The sequence below is a fragment of the Benincasa hispida genome, chromosome 11 (assembly GCF_009727055.1).
Source record: "Benincasa hispida cultivar B227 chromosome 11, ASM972705v1, whole genome shotgun sequence".
Taxonomy (NCBI): Eukaryota; Viridiplantae; Streptophyta; class Magnoliopsida; order Cucurbitales; family Cucurbitaceae; genus Benincasa; species Benincasa hispida.
Window position 1 is genome coordinate 30,226,756 of NC_052359.1, and position 21,527 is coordinate 30,248,282.

Here is a 21,527-nt window from a genome sequence, read left to right on the forward strand (position 1 = left end):
AGGCGATGGAAACGTATGTATCTAACTATCCTATTTAATCTAGGCGATGGGATGGATGAAATGGATGTGATGATAATTGTAAATCAAAATAAAGCATTGAGCGACGAGAACGGATGAAATAACAATAGATGAATAGGGTTAAGAAAGATTCACCAACATTTTCCTAAGAAACGTGTAGGTTATGCGTTCATGCCAGAAACTTATAATTAACGAACTTCACCTCTCGGTTTTTTATGCCATACTACCCTATCTCTAGGATGTATGCGATTAGTTTTGATTGCGAAAGACTATCTTTACCTCCAAAGTTACTTCTTTTCTTGTTAAATGGTTCTACAATTGCGTCCTTTCTCAAGGCGTTGATTGTTTTGTACTTAGATCAATCTCTCGATTTAATCTTAACAATTAAGCACATGTTAGAACAAGATGAACGTCTATTTATGCATTAGTGAAAATGTTAACTAATCTCCCTCAACCTGTGGATAATTTAGCTACTCATGCTTGTGGAAGAAGACAGAGATGTATGAGATATGGTTCAACCACTGCACTTAATACAAATATAAAGGAACGAAAGATGCAAAAAATAAAAGAGAAGTGAAGAAATCAAGCCTTAGGTGACAATCTTGCTCTCTATAGCTCTTAGTGGTGACTGCTTTATGCCAATTGCAATGATCTGGAGGAACTTCCTCTTCTTTCTCGGTCAATTATTGAGTTCTCACAAGAAAAGCTTGGAGGAACAGTGGCTATGGAGGGTTAGGACGGAGTTTTGATAGAACTTCCCTTCTCTCGATGGATGAAGTTGTTTTCAACTTCTTGGATCGACTATTTGTAGGCGTCAAAAATTGAGGTCATCGTCTCTTCCTAATAATGGTCTGACGCCTCGCATTAAATTTCATGCCCTATTATGCCGCTTACTACGCATCAGATATCCACTGGCTATGCAATGAACCTATCACATCGGTCACCAACTTGCTCTGTTGACTTGGCTTCCACAGCCCATGCATTTGTCGTGTTTTGCTTCATCACGTAGTATTATGCGTTGCAATGAACTGATGCATTTTCAGCTGCAGCTTGTTTCGCTTTCTTTTTCATTCATCCTATGTCCAAAAGTGACATATTTCTTACTTTTTTCAATGATTGTTAGTTTTGTAATCTCATGATCCCAAAGTATAATTATTTGTGTGGATTCTTGGTCAAGCTGACGCATTTTCCTTTGATTTTTCTTAATTGTTCTCAATAAAAAAAAAAAAAAAAGCAGAGAACTTATATTTCTACAAGTTATCAATTAGCTTGGGATGCAACAAAGCCAATTGTTAAAATATGTGTAGTAAACCACTCAAACCAAGCACGACGTGCTTGTTTCAAGCCATATAATGACTAGGAAAATCTTTACTAACAAACCCCTAAGACTGCTGCATATACACTTCTTCTTGCAACTCTCTATGTTAAAATGAATTTTTAACAAGATCTTACCGAAATATAGCAACTAAAGAAAGAACAATCTGAATAGTTGCTTTCTTTACAACAGGGTTAAACATTTCAAAATAATCAACACTTTCTTCTTAGCTACAAGCCTAGTCTTATATTGAGGAACACTCCCATTCAGATTTCTCCTAATACGATATACCCACTTACAACCAATTGCATATTTATTTGGAGGCAAAGGAGTAAGAGACCATGTACCATAGCTTGCTGCCACTCATAAACTTTAGAAGCCTGTGTGAAACTAGTAGGTTCCTCAGAGACATCAACTGAAGAAGACTTCTTAGCAACAAATACTTTCTTTTTAACAATCCCAGATTTTGCCCTATTCTGCATAGGGTGAAGATTAGTCACAATGGAAGAATTTGACACATCTAAAGTCACCTCAGGTTGTGAAATATGTTGAGAAATAGGCTGAGAAATAGGTTCTGAAGAAGCAATAGGAGAAGTAGAGTTAGGTAAAGATGAGGAAGAAGATAGAGAAGGTTGAATTTGAATTTGAATGAAGGGAAAACTGTGAGTAATCAAAAGGATAGAGAGATGTTATGAGAAGAAAAGAAGCAGAACTTAGGTTCAATGAAGTCAAAGGTAAGTATTGAGAGGAAGATTGAGAAAAAGAAGTAGCTGTTCATAAAAAACAGCATGACGAGATACATGGAATTTATCATGAGTAGGATCATAGCACAAGTAACCCTTATAACCAAGTGCTTAGCCAAGAAACACAGAGTAGTATGAGGTTGAAGTTTAATAGAATTATAGATCTAAGTAATGGGTAACAAGCACACCCGAAAGTGTACGAAGAAAGTAATAATCGGGTTTGGAAGAGAAAAGAATCTCGAAAGGAGATTTATGACCAAAGTAACTTTATGAAAATTAAAGGACTATTTCAATTATTTACGGAGAAAATTTAGATTTGAAATTCTAATTTTATTTCACAAAAATAATTTAGATAGATATATTCTTTTAAATTTTTTTCTTTTTATTTAACCTGAACTAAATATTAGTTATAGATAAAATATGACTTTAAAAAAATCATTTATTTAACATGAAGTAGATATTAGTTCGAGATAAAATGTGATTTTAAAAAAAAAAAATCATTCACCTTATTTAACGTGAAATAGATGTTAGTTAGAGATAAAATGAGATTTTTTAAAGAATGTATACATTTTTTATTTTATTTAACATGAAGTAGATATTAGTTAGAGATAAAATGTGATATATATATATAGATTTATTTATTTATTTATTTATTGTGACTTTTTAAAAAATATTTTTCTCTTTATTTAATGTGAAATAGTTATTAGTTCAAGATAAAATGTGATCTATTTTTTTATCTGTGATGCTAAAAAATAGAGATAAAATATGATCTCTTTTTTTTTTTTTAATGTGAATTAGAGATAAAATGTGATTTCCTTTTAAAAATAAAAAAAATTTTAATTTGAGTTAGAGATAAATTTTGATTTTCTTTTATTTTTTTCTTTTTACGTGTGATGCTAAAAAAAAACATGGATAAAATGTTATCTCTTTTAACATGTGAAGGCCAAAACTAGGGGAAAATTTTATTTTTCAAAAATATTTTTTCTTTTACATATCATGTTGAAAACGGGGACAAGGTTTATTTAATGATTTAAATATCAAATTAACCTATGGTCATAATCTAGAAGGGGCAAAAGGGAAAATAAAAACTTTCTCTCTCATAGCCCCTTTTAGATAGATTCACACAAATATATACGGAGATTAGTAATTCAAATGTGAAAAGGATCGTCGTTGAAGGGGCGAAATATATTGAAAATTCATATGTAATCTAAATTATTCTCTCTAATAATAAATTGTTCCCTCTGCCTGTGGACATAGCTAACTCATTGTTAATAAACCACGTAAATCTCTGTGTCGATTCTTATTACTTTACATTTTTTGTTCATCTTTGATTGTCAATTTCTTAACTATTTGACACTCAACAAGTCCTACAACTTGCCATAAAAAAATATTGTGTAACACAATACTATCAAATTTTTGTAGTGGTATCAAATCAAAATATTTGGTATGTAAAATACAAATAGTTGAATGTGAGCTACAATTGGACGTTTTGTGCTTGTTGGTGTAAAACTAATGAATTGTTTGAGATTATAAGACTTGAATCGGAACATTCGTGTTTGTACTTAGAATTGACACATGGATCATTTACAACTTGATTCAAACTCTACAAGTAGTAAAAATCAAAATATTATTCAAGTTGATCATTGTGTTTATGTAGCTTTACTACAAAAACAACTAAAAAGAAATGTGGGTTTTGAGCCAACTATAGGTGTGTGTGGCAAGCGAATAGAAGGGAGAAATTGTATTGGTTGAGTGTTATTGTTTACTACAATCCTATTACACGAGTTGTATGGGACTTGACTACGTCTAATGTGCTAGGCAGTCCTACTTTTGATCGAGTTTTCTGATTATTTGGTCTTTCAATAAAAGGTTTCAAATATTCTTGACTTCAAATAGATGGAACTCATCTTTATGGTAAGTATAAAGAAGAATTGTTGATAATTACATCCATTGACTCAAATACTAATATATTTTTCCTTGCTTTTGCTATTATTGAGGAAGAAAGTACTTCTAGTTGGTAGTGGCTTTCATGTGGCTTGTGGGTATGTGTTACCCAACGAGATGGCATATGCTTAATTTCAGATAGGCATGGAAGCATTCTAGTTGTTGTGAACAATGAGAAAACTAGTTTGAGTGAAATCAATACCAAAATCACAAGTATCTCAAATGCATGAAATAATTAAAGTGAACAAACCCTGAGTTTCTTGAATTTTTCTGTAATATAAATTTTAAAAAAAAATGGACACGTCACATGGCAGTGGGTATTATTATAGGTGGATGACAGTCAACACTGCTAAATGTAGTAATCGATTTTTTAAAGGAGCTAGAATGCTACTAACCACATCTTTGGTTGGGTTAACTATGCATGATTCTATATTTTGAGTTGCGTAGAGAAGAATGTAAACCGTTTGATCATGCTCACATATAAACTTAATATGCTTTGAAGATGATTAAAAGATTAAAAAGAAAAAAAAAAAACTTGCTTCACATACTAAAGTAGACTCAAAATTTCAAAGTCGAATCAAGAATAAGTATGGTTTCTCCTTACAAATGTCAACAAAATAAGTGATTGTGAGCTTGAAAAATGGTGGATGTACTTGGAACAAGTGGCAGTGCTTTAAAATTTTGTATTGTCATATAATTGTAGTTTGTAACTACATGCTTATGACATATATTTACCTTATGTTGAGGAATCTTGGCAAATGTCCAAGTGCCAACGATGCTACGAATCTCCTTTTCATCCTATACAACATAAAGACTATTGGCCAAAGGTAACCTTTGAGGTACTTCATCCAAACGAGAATTTACTAAAGGAACATAGATGGCCAAAAAGGTTTGTGAATTCATAATGAGATTGATTGGTGTGAAACTGGTACAAAAATTTACTGTGGATTATGTAAAAGAGAATGACATAACAAGTATACATGTCCAACTCATTCGTTAGGTGCTTCATCTTTAAGTCATGGATAAATTAGGTCTATTTTTATTCTTACATTTTGACATATATGTCGATTTAATTTGTAAATACTTAAGAATATTCATGGGTATGGTGTTCCTTCGAGCAAATCGTGCACTAACCTTGAAATAGTGAGTCCATTAATACTATTTCAAGTACGGGCTCTTGATTATTTTCTTACTATAATCACATGAGTTAAAAACTCCCAATCATTATATTAGATGTCCATTTAGTGCTCGATATTTTTTTCTTTACATATTTATTTTAAAACGTCATAAATTTTAATGTTTTAATTATATTATATGCATGTGTAGATGGAGCGGTATGTTAGCCTCACCTGAACGATTAACAAATATGTTAATCGAATATCGAATATCATTTGATCAACTTATACATAATCAGGTAAGGGCAAATATCTTTCATATAAAAATAAACAGTATTATTCATTTCATATAGAAACAAATATTATTGTTAACTTTTAGGGTTTCAATTATCTATTTACAAAATTTCAGATCAATTGACACCTAATATTATAACATTGATACCTAATTATTGTCATAATGATCACAAAAAAATTGGTTGAATGTGCTCTTATATGCTTTCAAACCGTAGAGTACCAATACCATCAATTAGATTGGGTGTTAAAGACAATTCCACATGTGATAAACAATGTCATCATTATGCAATACAAACATGCAACTACACTAGATTCACTTGAGAGGTAAAGATGATTAAGACTAGAGACAACATCATGCAAATTACATACCACTGTTGCATACACATCGTGATCATTGTTCGTAAGGCAATATAGTATATGGGTCAATTGTGTTAGATGACTTATTTATTTTCATATGACTCAATCACAAGAAGGTATATCACCCTAATGGCGCTTACTACTAAGAACTTTCTAATATAATTTTTTTTCTATTATATACATCTATACTACATTATATTATGTAAATTTTCTCCTTCATGCAGAATAACTTTGTTCAAGATGTGCAACAATACTCAATGTAACACAACTTACCTAATTTAGATTCTATGTGTGACAATGTGTGGTAAATGTAATGGATATCTTTCAACTAACTAAAAGACTTAATGTTGTTGACATGAAAAGAAGACGTACTCATTGTAAACACCAACGGCAACAAGTCGAAGATATTTCAAAGTCACATTTTGACCAAGAACCACTTATTAGTTAATGATCTTATTCCAACTTTTTCTAAGCACTCAATAATAATTTAAACAGAAATATCATCAAGTTATAGTCATCAACAAGAGTATTATGCACATGAAAAATTCCCATCCATTGTAACTGAATAAGATATTGATAATACAATTCACCATCTACAATACTTTAAAGTATATGTACATCATCATGGACAATGTTAGAGAAGACGACCATTGTGTGGCACATGAATTTTGCTAATAGATTTTATGTTCGTCTACCTTTATTTTAACACTATTCAGTTAAACATTTTTCATATTATATGTCCATAATTTTATTATTACGAAAAATGTTACATGTTTTATTGTTATAAAAGCAACATAAACAAGAAAAAGCAATCTAAGAAATACGATAAAAAAAAACATATATATAATAGGATAGAGAGAGATCAGTCAAAGTAATGTACATTGTACACAAATTCTAACACGAGCCATAAAGACGTAGAAGTCATCTATACGTTAATGTGGAGGATTGAACTCATATACCATGTACATGAGTTCTTTCTACTTATGTCATCACTATGTAAAATTACTACTTTAACCCAAATGCATCCTTCTTTCTTCTTTGTTTCATAGTTTTTTTCTGTTTATTCTTCTTCCCTTTTTTGGTATTTCCTTTTCCATAGGTTTCTTCGTTTCTTCTTCTGACTTTTCTCTTTCTTTTTTTTCCTTTCCTTTTTCCGAGCACAGAGCATAAAGTATCCAGTAAACTTCTAAATCGAGCATAAAACATCGATTAGCAAACATTGAGCATAAAACGTATAGCACATCAAACCTCAAGTGGACTTCTATCTATAAATCACAGAATGTGAATAGTTCTCAAGATCAAATTGGTAAACTCATAACGTGCTAAAGCAAGCGAGCAGAATGCCATTTTTCCTTTTTCATTTGGGCAGAGGTCATCCACACATACCACCCCTATTAAAATTAGTTTTTTCCCATATATTTATCGTTGGTTTTTAAGAGTACATTATTGTTAAACTTCGTTCTGAATTGTTCAAATAGTTGATCCTAAAAAGATGAAAGCACATTTTTAACCCACATTACATTTTACTTCATTACAAATACTTGAATTTACCATATTTGCAACAGTTTTTTTTCCATGTTCTGAGGTCCAAATTTCCAAGCAGTTCAATATAAAAATTCTATTAAAGATAAATCCGTGTTGAAGTAAATTCGTCAGTAATAAAGTCAAACGTGAATCCCTCTAAAAATGTAGCTTCGATTCAAAAGACCCATTTTAAGTCGAATTTCCACAAATTTGATATTTTCTGCAGCGAATACAATAAGATCAAGAAGCTTGTGTATTCAACAAAAACTAAAGCAAGGGAAGAATAAAACAAGCACTCCATATGAAATTGTTTATCACACGATAGAAGGAAACTATAGCCCAGAAATTCCATTAAAAGAAGTTTGATATAGCAAAAAGGAATTGAATTCAAAAATAAAAATTGAAGAAAAGCAAAGCACAAGAGCAAGGGCATTGAAAGAAATATTATACCTATAAAAGAGGCCATCCACAATTGAATACAAGAAAGATGTAAACCCAGTAGAGAGAATCTGTATCGATGAAAATATAAGACTTTCCCTAAAAGAACATTGTAAAAGCAAAAGTTACCCTCAACCAAACGAACAAAAGGCAAAAGGGAATAATTTCTGCACAACCCGCGCCAAGGCCTAATCGTATACGTTACACCTATAGGATGAATCATCATTAGATAGAAAATGGTTCGTCCCTCAAACTGTTTTGCAATCTAACAGTGCAATACAATATCAATCTGGCTCGTGGATCCTGCGACTAAATCGCGCACCTCCCTATGATGTGTTCTAACCTAAAATCAGCCAACTAAATAGTAAATACTTACTCCACATTCAATCTATAGGAATTTCCCATCATCAGCAGTCAAACTACCACCGTGCCATGAGCGTCTTTTTTCTAGAAAATCACTTCCATCTGTGGGGGGAAAAATTCTGCAGAACTGGAAAAACTAATTAGCAAAAAATATCCGTATTGGCTCACATGCACAGATTTGGGGGACTGCAAATCATATGCCCACTTCAACCTCATCAAAGTCCATGAGCTTTTGCTTCTGCACAGAAACTAGACACATTTACGAGTCCACCATCTCATCTTGAATCTCATTCGGAGCAATAAGCCCTGGAATAGAAAGCATCCGTTGCCGATCTCTTTCCCTCTGAGCAGCTGCCTCTTCAGCATAAAGATCTTTGTTGTCCTGCAAACAGAATCGAATACCTAATTAAGCATCATATTCGCTTCTTACTTTCCACAAGCTGGATCTGATACCACCTTTTGATAGAACTCCCTATTGGAAAAGATTTAACGGATAGGGCTTAAGGAGATCACAGAGACCCTTGTATCTCCCCACCTATTGACTACTTTAGAACCAAAAGCATGATATGTGACTCTCAAGTGTTCCTATGAACTTCCTTTAATTCCTGCCCAAGTCACTAAACAGAATCAATGCTTCCTCCCCACATATGTTAGCTCTGATGAGTTCGATTCCTATTATATATACATATATGGTTCTTCCTCCCTCATAATAAGCCAAGTTGATAGGGACTGTACAACACTTGGGTTGGCAGTTGGCACACTCATGGTTTTTTGATAACTAAGAACACTCATCATAAATGATAACAATTCATTTACAGCAACAATGAAGGACATGGTACAGCGTTAAAAGGCTAACCTGTGCTGAAAATTCTTTGGATTGCACCAGAAAGTCTCGAATGTGATTCTTAAACACGGAGAGGTCATTTCTCGAGTCAAACAGTCCATTCACAAATTGAGTGACCTGAAAACAACCATTAAAATTGATTTGAATAGAATGTGCAGAAAACTTAAAACAATGAAGACAAGAGAAGGGACCAAAAATGAATGGGCAAAAGCTCATACTTCTGCTGCAGTCATGTTGGGGAATGAAGAACTCAGCAGCTTGATGGTGTACTCCCGAACAAAGGCCACGTTATTTGGATATGGATAAGTTACAGTTGCAGCATCCCATAAAGGTTCTGTTAATACACCAGACTCCGCCTGACATAAAAAAAATGTTAACCCCATATTTTTCCCACAAAAGACAACCATGAACATATACTTCATAAAAAAAAAAAAAAAAATTGATAAGAATATTTTATACAAAATTAATGAATAAATAAAGGAATAAAACAACAACCGTGTAATGTAACCTAATAAATGGACAACGTAGATATTTTAGTTAAAAGATACCATTAACCGAATGATTTCATCATATAAGCTGGGGCATAAACGAACAACATTACCAAGCAAAACAAGTGTTGGAGGACCAAGACATGCAACTTAAATCCCGGCTTATGAAATGTGTCCGTCAAGACTGCAAATATTTCTTGCTCTATGGTCAAGAAATATGTTCGATAAAATTGATTGCAAAACTCGGAAGCCTGCAATACCAAGAGGGAAAAGAAAAAAAGAAAGGAGAACATCAGACAATATTTATCAGGATATGTAAAAATGGAATCCATCAAAACACCCCACCTGAAAATTTTTTAGCATCTCTAACAGTAGATTGAGCCCAGTTTCAGCAATATTCCTCTCTGTATGCCGAAATGCCCATATAATTGAATCCATAACAAGCTTTAATTGCTGATGAGAAGACCCCACGTCCCAAAATAATAGTGAATTGCATCCAACGAAAGAGGAGTAAGAAAATGTAATAACTGAAAATGTAAACAAAATCAATAAAAGGGAAAATGTTTGTCTAAAACCTGACTTGACAGCCGAATCAGGGCAGGAAAACAATATGTAGCAATGGCACGTAGTAGTGAAAAGAACTTGAGGCGATGCTCTGGATAATCTTCAAAATTTTTAGTAATCATCTGCGAAGGCACACAATCAGAGGACGCTTCTCAAAAACAAATAATGGATCACGTAAAAAATATAACACACAAAGCCAAATTTTAAGCATAGAGGAGAAAATAAAAAGGAGAAGCCCATTGGACTGAACCACTGAAGCAAAAGTAAAGAAGTCAGTAGGCCTTGCAAACATGCAACGATCTCTTTATACAAATCCTCACCTCCAACGTGCATTGGAAGACTGCTTCAAATATACGAGGCACATCCTCAATCATTGTATTCTTATACCTTTAGGAAAAAAGTTGCAAAAACAAATTATGAAAATTGCAAATTGGTATAACTATAATTTAATAAAGCAACACTAAAATCAAAAGTATACTCTAATTCAATTAGTAAATAATATCAATAAATAATGAAGCAAAAAGCATTTATTCCTCGCATAGATTTGATGTTAAATATAGTGGAAAATACATTGACTATTGCAGAAGATCAACATACTTATTTATAATTGTAGCAAAAAGAGACAAGACTTCTGATTCACGAGCATCTGGGAGATTCCTAGCGTAATCAAGAAGAACGGGTTCCATCATTGGGGGCACAAACTGCTTGCCAATTTGAGGTTGATCTTCAGCCTTGTCCAAAAATGTTTCGATAAGCTTTAGAGTTTCCCTCTTCACTGATCTGTTTCATCAGTTGTTTCTCTTTCATCACAAGATTTAAGTATTAAAGTACCAAAGCAGAATATTTAACAAGAAGCGCCATCATAAAATTTTACCGTAGAAGTTTAACATAGGACGTTTTAGATGCATAGGGCCCTCCTTCAGCAATGCTACTTGATATAAGCTCACTATACATTCTGTAGGCACATTCCATAACCACAGAAACCACTTATGATAAGGAAGACAGATATGTGCATTTAAGTATCTTGCAATTTCAAGAGGACACTATGGGATGTGTAGAAAATATCAATACCTGTACACATTGAGCATATCCAAAAAGATCAAAGATATCTGAGGTAAGAAATACGTTCCAAGAGAACTGGCAACGCTTGTATTTGTCTGCATGTAAGAATATCAATAAACCAATTTATTGAGCACCAAGTAGTATAACAAGAATTGCATCAAGAGCCACAGCTTCTACTCACTCAATTAACTTTGATAAGTTTAGATAGGAAATGTATATAATTAGGTAAGGAATGAAGGATTTAAGAAGAAATACAAACATCAAACGTATGGATGTATGTCCACAGTACTATACAGTTTAGGAGGGGGAATGGCCGACAGCCAATCTTTAGAAAAACAAATAGATTTGAAAAGGCACTATAGACACTTAGTGCATTAAAGATCTAAATTCTTGTTACGGCTCAAATGAAATTCAAAAGTTCAATCATACCTGTAGTATATTGAGCACTGTTCTTATTATATCTTGATCTTTTAGGAAATCCACACTTTGGCGTGCCTGACCAATAATTTCAGCCCATTTCTGTATGGCGAGTAGCCACATAAAGCATGCAAACAAATTATCACCAATAATGGTCAAGACAAATTCACTACAAAAAGAATCTGGTTTGTTGAAAGAAAAAACAAAAACAACAAAGAAAAAAGAAACCTGGTTTGGGAGCTCCATCAACCTCTGAAGGTATTCGTCTCTCTTCTGTGGATCAGGTTCGGCTTGAATCATATTACCAACCTGGATAAGCAGTGAGTGATCACATTATAAAATGTCTAGTTCAACCAGATCTTAAACAGGGATATTCTATAGACACATACAGATTCATAAAAGGTATGAATTTGATGAGGCTCAAGATCAGCTACTGTTGTCGGAAGACTGGTAAGAAGTTCAGAGACGAATGGCTCACTTTCTCCAACCTGAAAATTAGAAGAAAAACATATAACAATAAACAAATAAAAAGGCATAAATCAAATAATCTTTTCTTTTTAAACACGTGAGTTGGTGGCACAAAATGAGAGTGAAATACCTGTACAATAACAAACTTTCGCTTGCACTTTTGAACAATTTTCAAGAATGTGTCACAAGCCATATCCTGAAATATATGTAAAATTAGAATTAGAGAAGAAGCTTATTAAATTAATTTAGTAATAAATACTTAAAAAACAGATCATAAAAGTAATGTGCTAAGAAAACAGCCTCAAAAGATCTCCATGTGCATGTTTGCAATTATTACTTTCACTAGTTGTAATACTTGTTCACGACCATAATTATGTCCTCAAATACTATAAGAAAAGCAACAATAACCTGCACTCCTGGATGTGTTTCGTGCATGAACTCGAACAACTTGTTCACAACAGTTTTCAAGAACTTCCAGTGAGCCCTTAAAAATCTTGGATACTGACCAACTACATACCTGCCAGGGGAACATTTTATGTGAATAGGTAGTCTCTAAAGACATTTGAAGTTTGGAAATGGACAGATTAATCCTTAGCCTTTGCAGTACCTTTTTTTTTAGCATACTCATCATAATATCACAATATTCCCATAAAATCAAAACTATTGCCAAAAAGTCGAGTGTGAAACATACAATTAAAAATAAAAATAAAATAAAATTATGTGCATTCCCGTTTGAAACATGTGAGCCAAGTACAGCCCAGAAAAGGAGTAGCTCCATCGAGTTACGGGATAATCCTTACATGATGTTACTTGCAATAACAGCTTTATTATCCTTTCCTTTGGTGATTTCACATAAATTCAGTAAATCACGTATGACCATCACCAAGAATCTGTTTTCCTGAAAAAGTCCAAAAATGAAAAGAGTCAGAATACCAGAAATTCAGAGTCGACATTAAAAGAACCTAAGACCAAATTCACCAAAGTAATGCAGAAAAAAGACCTGATCTTCCATCATGGAACCAGAGATAGACCCAATTGCCCAGCATAGTGTGTTTAAGTTGTTCCATGACCAATCTTCACCACTTAGTTGTCTACTTAATTTCTTTAGCATCTGTCTCAAAACAATATATTTTAATATACTTTAATTAATGTAGACAGAGAGAGGAAGAGTCTAGTCATTAGAATGCAGTATCTTACAAGTTACAAGTTATAACTTAAAGTTAAAAAGCAGTAACAAAACTCTGCAAAAAGGAGCTCCCATAACATTTTAATATAAATCAACACAACGTTGGAAGAAAGGAAACAACATAAAGCCAGACTCAAAATTCAAAAAATAAAAAATAAATTGCATCCATTTTCATATAAGGGGAAAATCAGGCATGGACTAGGAATGTTTCTATGTCAACAGGTAAAGGCTTGTATACAAGAAAATAAACTGTGCATTTAGCAAAAAAGTAATATCGTTACCTGCTTTTCGGTGTCATCATGATCAAGGTGCGACAAATATATTAATGTCTCTCGCATGCTCTGCAACATTAACCCAATTAACCAAAGACATGGAAAAGAAATGCATATACTGCTTGTCTTAAAACAGCACAACCAATCTATAAAATGCATAACACCACATAAAAATGAAAATCGTATATTGAAAAACATTACTACTACAAATCATAAGCTCAAGGAGACAAATATTTCATTAGCCAGAGTAGCAATGGAATTTTATTAAGATCTACTACTACAAATCTATAACTCGACAGCCTTAGGGAAAGTGAACATTCATAAGGGAACCATCAACAGAGAACCACATTCTAGTACCAAATCCTGAAGTACAATGTTAAACAAAAGCTGCCAAATTGAAGAACAGCAACCCAGAAGAACAGGGCAATGAGCAACTCACTAAGAAGCCAAAAATGAGTTCAAAACCTTCATCAAGAAAGGGTTATCCACAGTTGTAAGTGATTAAGGTTCATTCTTGCCCATACCTCAGTGGATCACTGACTAAAACTTCACTCAGCCCCGCCCCACCATCTCTCTCTCTCCCCCCCCTCCACCACCACAAAATGAAAAATAGCAAATAACTAGTTCAGATTGACAACCTTATACTGAACAAGGACGTCATTGTCCTTCATGGTTTCTCGAACAATGTTACCGTTCTCATCCTCAACAATGAGAACCTCTTCAGGTTTAGCCATGCGGCATATCATAAGCATCCTCAACTTTGACATAGGACCAGCGTAAAGCTGCCTCCTCTGCATGAGTTGTGAACCAAGGCCATCAACCACACCAGAAAGCAAAGGCACCTGATCATCATATTGGATGGAGGGAGTCAGAGAACCCAAATGTAAGAAACACTGAGACATATTTCTGCAAATATACCATCGACGAAATCATTGTTGAACTTGAAATTCACAAAGCTGGAAACGGTACAAAAATGTTCCCATATAACATGAATGCACAAATTTTTCAAAAAAGAAAAGGACAGACATGAAAATCATTTCTATTGGAAAGAAATAAAACTATATGTAAAAACTATAAAGACATCAAGTACAAAAATGCAATACGTATATCTGCATGGTTTGATAATAAAATTTATCATTCCAGGTATATTCAATATTTTTCCAGCCAGACTTATTTTATATCCAAAAATCCACCTTCTTAAATCCTAACTGAGGTAGATTACCAATTGAACGAAGAAACTTATATGGCACAAATCTCAAGGACACAAATATACCCTCAACCAGAGTAGCAACTGTCAACCATTAGACAAACAGCATGACAACCATACCTGTAATCCCATCATGTTGGCAGACACAGCAGGATTGTCCATGTTATGGTGTGCCTCAAACAGTTCTAGGACCAAGGAGTTCCAATAGTCCAAGCATACCTGTTTATTCACACAACAAGAGCAGGGTATCCACAAGTGAGGAAATTAGTATATTATGTTTGCATAACCAGCATACATGATTATTTTCATGAATGCGGGGTTATTAAGATNATATTAATAATAAACAACTCACCTTAAAAACCTCATTGTCGTCAACATACGATATGTTAATAAGATATTCAAGACCCATTAGCAATGCAGCTATACTCTCCTGAGTGGATTCCAGAACTCGAATATGCGACTACACAAATAAAAAGAAATATGATCATAATAAAATGGTGAAAAGCATAAGTTCCCACAAACTTTAATATAATAAGTACAAATGACAAAAAAAGGAGTTGAACTCCTATCCTAATAATATAAGATTATCAATCAGGAATGCAACATTAGTTAATAACACTCTGATGTACAGATCCCATACCACCCTAACAGTACAATACTTTTTTTTCAAGGCAGGATAAATCTGTGCTTTGTGACACACTTCAAATTAAGTTTTCCTATAGTAAACTTTTAGTGATTTAAAATTTCCTCCTTCATTTTCCAGGAACTAGTCATTTTTATATTTATCTATTTCAGTAGCCCTACTTGGTTGATATGTCCTTGTTTTTGTACAGTCCATCCTCTTTGTTCTTTCATCCAACTTACCAATTTCTAAATATGAAAAGACAATATACAAATTGGCAAGAACATCCTGTGTTAATCACAACCAAGTTCTTGCGTTCACTTTCTCAAATCATTTCATCAAGAGAAAGGGAATTTACCTTGTAAAATGAAGTGAAAAATAGTGCCAAGTTCTGAATAAAAGCCTGGTCAAATAACATAGAAGCCAAATTTAGTTGCCTTCGTCAAAAAAAAAAAGTATTAATCAATCTATTCAAGAAACTACTAATGACACCTGTTCCTCGCTTGATCCATGAGCATAGGCCTCTGGGATGTTTGTACTAGGTGGGAGAATAGTCTGATTTAAAGAAGCATCAGCCAGACGTTGAAAAATAAAAGAAATAAAAAGACAAAAGGACGAATTACTAAAAAAAAAATTATCAATGAACCAATCTTTCATTGAGAAGACCAAAGAGACACAACTACAGTTGCTCATTACATAGAAGATCCAAGAGACAAATCTTAACAAACCTGTAATCGCCCCATGAATACAGTATACATCTCAATGTACTGCCTATTGTAGTAGTCCCCAAAATTAAGAGCTGCCACCTAAAAGTTGCCCATGCGCACCCATGCACACAGAAAGAACAAAGGATGAGAATTCTCAAGAGTTTAAGATAGCACATTTCTTTTAGTATATTGAACAATGTACCTCCGTTAGACATTGGAGAGTCAGATTACGATATGATGGGACCGGGAAAAACTTCAGTAATGTTTCAAGCTGCAACAACAAAAAATGCAAGGTGGATAATTGTTTAAAGTGGATCTCCATCCAAAACTCGTCACGTGATTGGGTCAATACTTACCAATGGGGATTCAAATATATATCCCAATGGAATCCATGAAAGGAAAGCATGTAATGTTGATAGCGTTGCTCGGATGAGCTCAGTCCTTTGAGATACTGATAGCACAAATAAGCATAACTCATGGATGAGTTGAAACTCGCTGTTGGTATACAGAAAAGAGATTAAATTAAAACTTATGTTAACATCGTAAAATCACAATTTAAGTGCATTTCAAAATTTCATAAACAGTCATAATAACTTAAGCCAAGAATTGAAGCCCACACCATTGGAACAAAGCTCATGATTAAACAACAAAATACTTTTGGCATACCCACTTAACAAGTTTCATTCATTAAGTAATAATAATAATAAAATGTACAATACATGAAGATACATAACAAATTTTACAAACTAAAGTGAACAGCAAAGCAACACTTGACAAGCGGTTCAACATATTAAGAAAATACAAACAGTTTACCTGTTCAAAGATTGTTTAAGCTCCTTGATTTTTTGTTGCGTCATCTCTCCTCTAGAGAAATCAAAGACCTCTTCACTCAAGAGCTGAAAAATTATAAAAGTAAAAGGAAAAAGACTGTCATCCATGTAAAATGCAACAACATATAGTTAAATAAACAAAAGTTCAGAGATCTACTTTTAAAATTGCCATGCAATTCTCACAAATTGTTTCGCTAGTTCTAGCTGCTGAAACAAGATCTGGAATGAAGCTTCTCCATTTAGCTGGCCATTCATGCTTTAATATCTGATGTCAAATAAAAATATCGTTGCATGGGGAAAGCTCAGGTAAGAATTAGGTATATTGAATCCAAATATAATCTCAAAAAGTGCACCAAAAACAGTGTTCAAACTCATCATTCATCAACCCCTACACACAAGGGCCATGTCACAGAAGCATGCCACAAATTTCCTTTTTTAAAATGAAACAAACTTGCCATCATCAAGGAAGTATAAAGGAGGAGAGAACACTAAAATCCAAAGATACACAGAAAAACTACTTTAATTGCCATAAATACAAAAGGAACAATAGCTTCAAAAAAATATATAAATAAATAAAGCAGGCATCAACAGGACTTCACTAATTTGATGATCACCCAATGATCGTCCTGTCCCACTATCTACTTTTATCCTCAAAAGTTTTTCTCTGGTTTCTTTGAGCAGGATTTCATATGGTAACTAATAGAGATGGTTGTACAAGGCACAAGAGCAGAAAATTCTAAGCCTTTCTTTGAAGAAGCATCCATAAGAAGGTAGGTCCACATCCACACAATCATGATTATAGTCGTGGAATTGGTAAGGTATACCAAAAGTATTAGAGTTTAGCAATCTACTACAGGTATGAGATAAAATGAAGAAAAATACCCTATAGGTACATAATAAAAAATGAAGAAAAGGTATTCACTGCCTTGTAGGAAACAGCTGTAAATAATATACCTAGGGAAGAGAAGAAGAGCAATGGATGTGGATTAATGGAATCAAGCCAACAGTTTGACAGCCATTAAGACCACCAGAGAGAAATAATTTAAAAAAATAAATAAATGAAACACCCTAAATTATTCCTCTACAGAAAACTTGATTCGGGAACAGTGAGGGGGAAAGACTTCAAGCATGCAAAAAGAGAAAATATTTTACACATATAAAGGAATGCATCCAAAGATCCTTAAAGAGAGAAAAAGAAACCTTTAAAGCTTTCTAAGATAAAACTAGGAAATACCTGAACCAAGATGATGTTAAGCTTGTTGACATACAGTCTTTCCATTCGAAAGGAAGCTTCATTGCTTGAAAGCTATACAGGATCAATTGAATTGTAGAACAAAACAATATTCCTCAGCATGAATTGACAAGAAATATAAAATATTCAATAACAAACAACCAAAAAGAGAGAGGACTACATAGTTCACACCTGTACAATCACATCAGATATGTAATTCTTCATTCCATCTCTTTGCTCAACCGGTAATGCATTCCATCTATATTTGATTACACCTTCTAGAACCTGCGACATGGGAACTGAGCTTATTATTTCATATCATCAATGAAATTATTTCTTATCCACAAAAATATAATTGAGCAAATTATAAAAGAATGTAAACATCCTAGTTTTCTGTTGAGAATAGTTGAATTAACAATCCCATCTTTGGCAAATGATGAATACTTTAAAGGAAAAAAAAATTAACAGTCCCATCTTTGAAGGGAGGTGGGAAAGATAAGAGACCATTAATAGGTGACAGATTAAAAGGTGCAAGAGAAGGGGTTAAGAAAAGGTGCAAGAGGAGGGGTTAAGACATCAGAGAAATTAACTGATAATTATAGCAAAACACCAAAGCAATAAACTTGAACCCGTGCAATTACTTTTCAGATAATGAATCGCCACAAAGGTGTTTCCAAACTCTTTACATTAGAAACTGAATTTTATTCCACAAAGAGAGATACAAAAAGAAGCAAGAAGAAGCCATCCCCTCAAAACCAACAGACCAAGGATAAGCACTCCAATTGCCATAAGCAGACTTTGTTATTCTATTCGAAAATCAATGTCTGGCATGAGAACAGCAACTTTGTAAACTTCGTAATTTTCTATATTACTTCGTCAGACTAAATATTTATACGAGCAACATACCTGCAAGGCAAAGAACTTCGTGTTTAAGTTCTTTGTATTTTGCAAAATGTGCACAACCTGCAGCCACATGTCTGCATTATTTTGTAGGTCCCTTAAAATTTGATCTGCAGCACTTCTCTGAACCGACATAACGTTAACGAGAAAAATTAGAAGGTAGATATTTTAAACAAAAAAGGTAAACTATCAGTAAGTACATTAAATGACATGACACAGTTCAGTGATATTGCCAAACAGTGTAAGTTGCACACTCTGAATAGATAGTCTTTACCAGGCGGGCTCCCATTAAGAGAGTGCATTGCATGGTTAATAAGTAAACGCAGATAATCATCAACTAACCAGAACGCATGCATTTTCCAACTCCAAAGTACAATGCAACAATTAAGGCAAAAACCAGGACCATGACATGTAATCTGGTTATGAAACGTACAACACAAAACGGAAATTTCAACGGCCAGGCATAAGCAACAAACGAGCATTTTCGCAGCTTGAGCCCGAAGGGGAAAGGAGTAAGGCAAAGGATGTGTCACTCTTATAAACTCTCAGTCATCTAGTACATACAACGACTAAAACCCTAAATTGCTACCCTAAAACCACAGACACTAAAACCCTAAATTCCCGAAACTTCTTCACCAATATTCCAATAGAAATTTCAAAATAATGCCCTCAAACACCACCACATTCAAATAACACGAACGAACGAACGAACAAACAAACAAACAAAAAAAACCCAACTCCCCATTCTATGGTGCAGTCGAACTAGGCTAGAAATAAAATGCCCTACCTTCAGCAAGTGAAGGAGAGAGAGAGAGAGGGGGGGAAATAAAGAAACAAGGGTAACTCACCTCTTCCTTAGATCCAGTACCATAGAAGGCCGCAACAGTTGCATCAAGCAAAGGAACATCAATCGGTTGGCTCAAATCCCTGAGCTTCTCTGCTGCCATGGTTAAAGATCAAGCTCGGAAGCTCGAAACAGAGAGGAAGTCGGACCAAAGGGCTCCGAGCGGGTACTGTACGGAGTTGGGAAACCCTAGAGAGAGAGAGAATGGGAGTGAAAGAAAGCTATGGAGAAAGGAAAGGGAGGGGAAAATAAGGGAATAGAGAGAGGAGAGAGAAAGGAGGAAGAAGAGGATTATACGTAGAGAAGACTGAGGAGATATATGAAATGAAATCTTTCTTTAGAGGGAGAGGGAAAACGAAGGACTGCTTAAAAACGAAGCAGAGTGTGTGAAAGGGTTTATCGATTCATACACCTCACTTCCAAACTCTCGTTTTTTTTTTTTTTTTCTCCCTTTTTTTCTTTCTTTTTTCTTTTTTCTTTCTTCTTTCTTCTTTTTTTTTTTTTTAGGAATTATATTTTTTTTATGTCATCATTTGTGAGGTGTGTTTGGAATGCTTCTTCGGGTATTTAATTTAAAAAATAAGTCATTTTAAAAAAATTGAAGTATTTAACAACTACTCAAAATAGTATTTTAAACGATTTTGTCATAAGTGTTATAAAAATTTTAAAAAAACTTTTTCTCGAGTCATTCCAAACAAACCTTTAATTTACATATTTTCAATGAAACCTTAAATTTAGTTCATATTGCTAACGAATCATTTTTTGTCAAGGGCTTTTTATTATCTATTAAGGACTTGTTTTGATTGGCTCGATAAGGAAGTGTTTTTAAAAAAAAAAACTCATTTTTATTTTAAAACTTTTGATCAAAAATGTTTAAAATACACTTCAAAAATTATTTTGAGTAGTTGTCAGCCACTCTAATTATTTTTTAAACTAAACACTTTTAAATTTATTTCAAATTTACCATAATGTTTTTACATTAAATTTTAGAAATAAATTTGCTTATTATATGTATTTTTCATGAAACTTATGATCAATACTTAACTGCTTCAACAAAAACACAATGACATCGAGAAATAAATATAAATTTAAGGATTATTGAAAATGTATAGACTAAAATTGAACATATTTAAAATACAATGACCAAAATTGATTTTGACAAATAAAATACTTGTTTTCTCATTGAACTATGAATTTAATCTCTAAATTTTGAGTTTTTTTCTTTTTATTATTTGGTCTTGAAACCTTTTAGGTGCCTAAGAAGTCCCAACAATTTTAAAAATATTTACTAAGTTATTGACTTTCAATTTTGTGTCTAATAAATTATGAATCTTTGATATTGGATCTAATTTCACATCCTTTAAATTTTACAGGTACAAAATTGAAATGTAGGAGTACTTAAAATTCATGTTTTTAATTACGTGAATTGAAATATTGTAAATGGCTTTAAGAACTTAAAATTGTTAGGTTGGTTTGAATGGAAAATGTTTCTTATTGGTATTATTTTAATTAGATTCGAGTCTTAATAGGGTTCAAATGATCTGATGAACCAAATAATTTGGACTATCCAATTTAAATTATAAGTATCTAGTTGAGTTAGTTTTAATTTTTTGTTAGGTTAGGTTGAATTTTTTATTTTTTTGGGGGGTTGGGTTCAGATATCACTTTTAAAAATTCGAGTTAATTTATGTTGAACCAACCAAATTCGAATTTTTAATATTACTAATATATATATATATGCAATAACTTATAAATATTATAATTCATATATATT

The 21,527-nt window shown here is 33.3% G+C and overlaps 1 protein-coding gene across 2 annotated transcripts; it reads right to left on the reverse strand.

Annotated features, from left to right (window-relative positions):
• Positions 1 to 7,738: 7,738 nt before the first annotated feature.
• Positions 7,739 to 20,135, reverse strand: LOC120090915 (protein EXPORTIN 1A). 2 transcript variants are annotated; one of them, XM_039048608.1, is made up of 33 exons: positions 19,758 to 20,135; positions 18,916 to 19,032; positions 18,202 to 18,294; positions 18,013 to 18,084; positions 16,936 to 17,043; positions 16,762 to 16,844; positions 16,305 to 16,443; positions 16,151 to 16,219; positions 15,970 to 16,047; positions 15,734 to 15,796; positions 15,600 to 15,644; positions 14,972 to 15,079; positions 14,740 to 14,838; positions 14,051 to 14,254; positions 13,422 to 13,481; positions 12,955 to 13,065; positions 12,755 to 12,852; positions 12,363 to 12,471; positions 12,085 to 12,150; positions 11,876 to 11,974; positions 11,715 to 11,795; positions 11,499 to 11,588; positions 11,079 to 11,164; positions 10,882 to 10,962; positions 10,605 to 10,787; positions 10,328 to 10,394; positions 10,019 to 10,129; positions 9,789 to 9,896; positions 9,557 to 9,694; positions 9,174 to 9,311; positions 8,968 to 9,072; positions 8,323 to 8,493; positions 7,739 to 8,230 (listed from the first exon to the last, which is right to left on the reverse strand). In XM_039048608.1, the coding sequence occupies exons 1-32, from the start codon at positions 19,854 to 19,856 to the stop codon at positions 8,371 to 8,373; spliced, it is 3,231 nt and encodes a 1,076-aa protein (XP_038904536.1). In that variant the 5' UTR covers positions 19,857 to 20,135; the 3' UTR covers positions 7,739 to 8,230; positions 8,323 to 8,370. The 2 variants fall into 2 exon arrangements, with proteins under 2 accessions (XP_038904536.1, XP_038904534.1); XM_039048606.1 differs by having other exon boundaries at positions 7,739 to 8,493; positions 19,758 to 20,134.
• Positions 20,136 to 21,527: the final 1,392 nt, after the last annotated feature.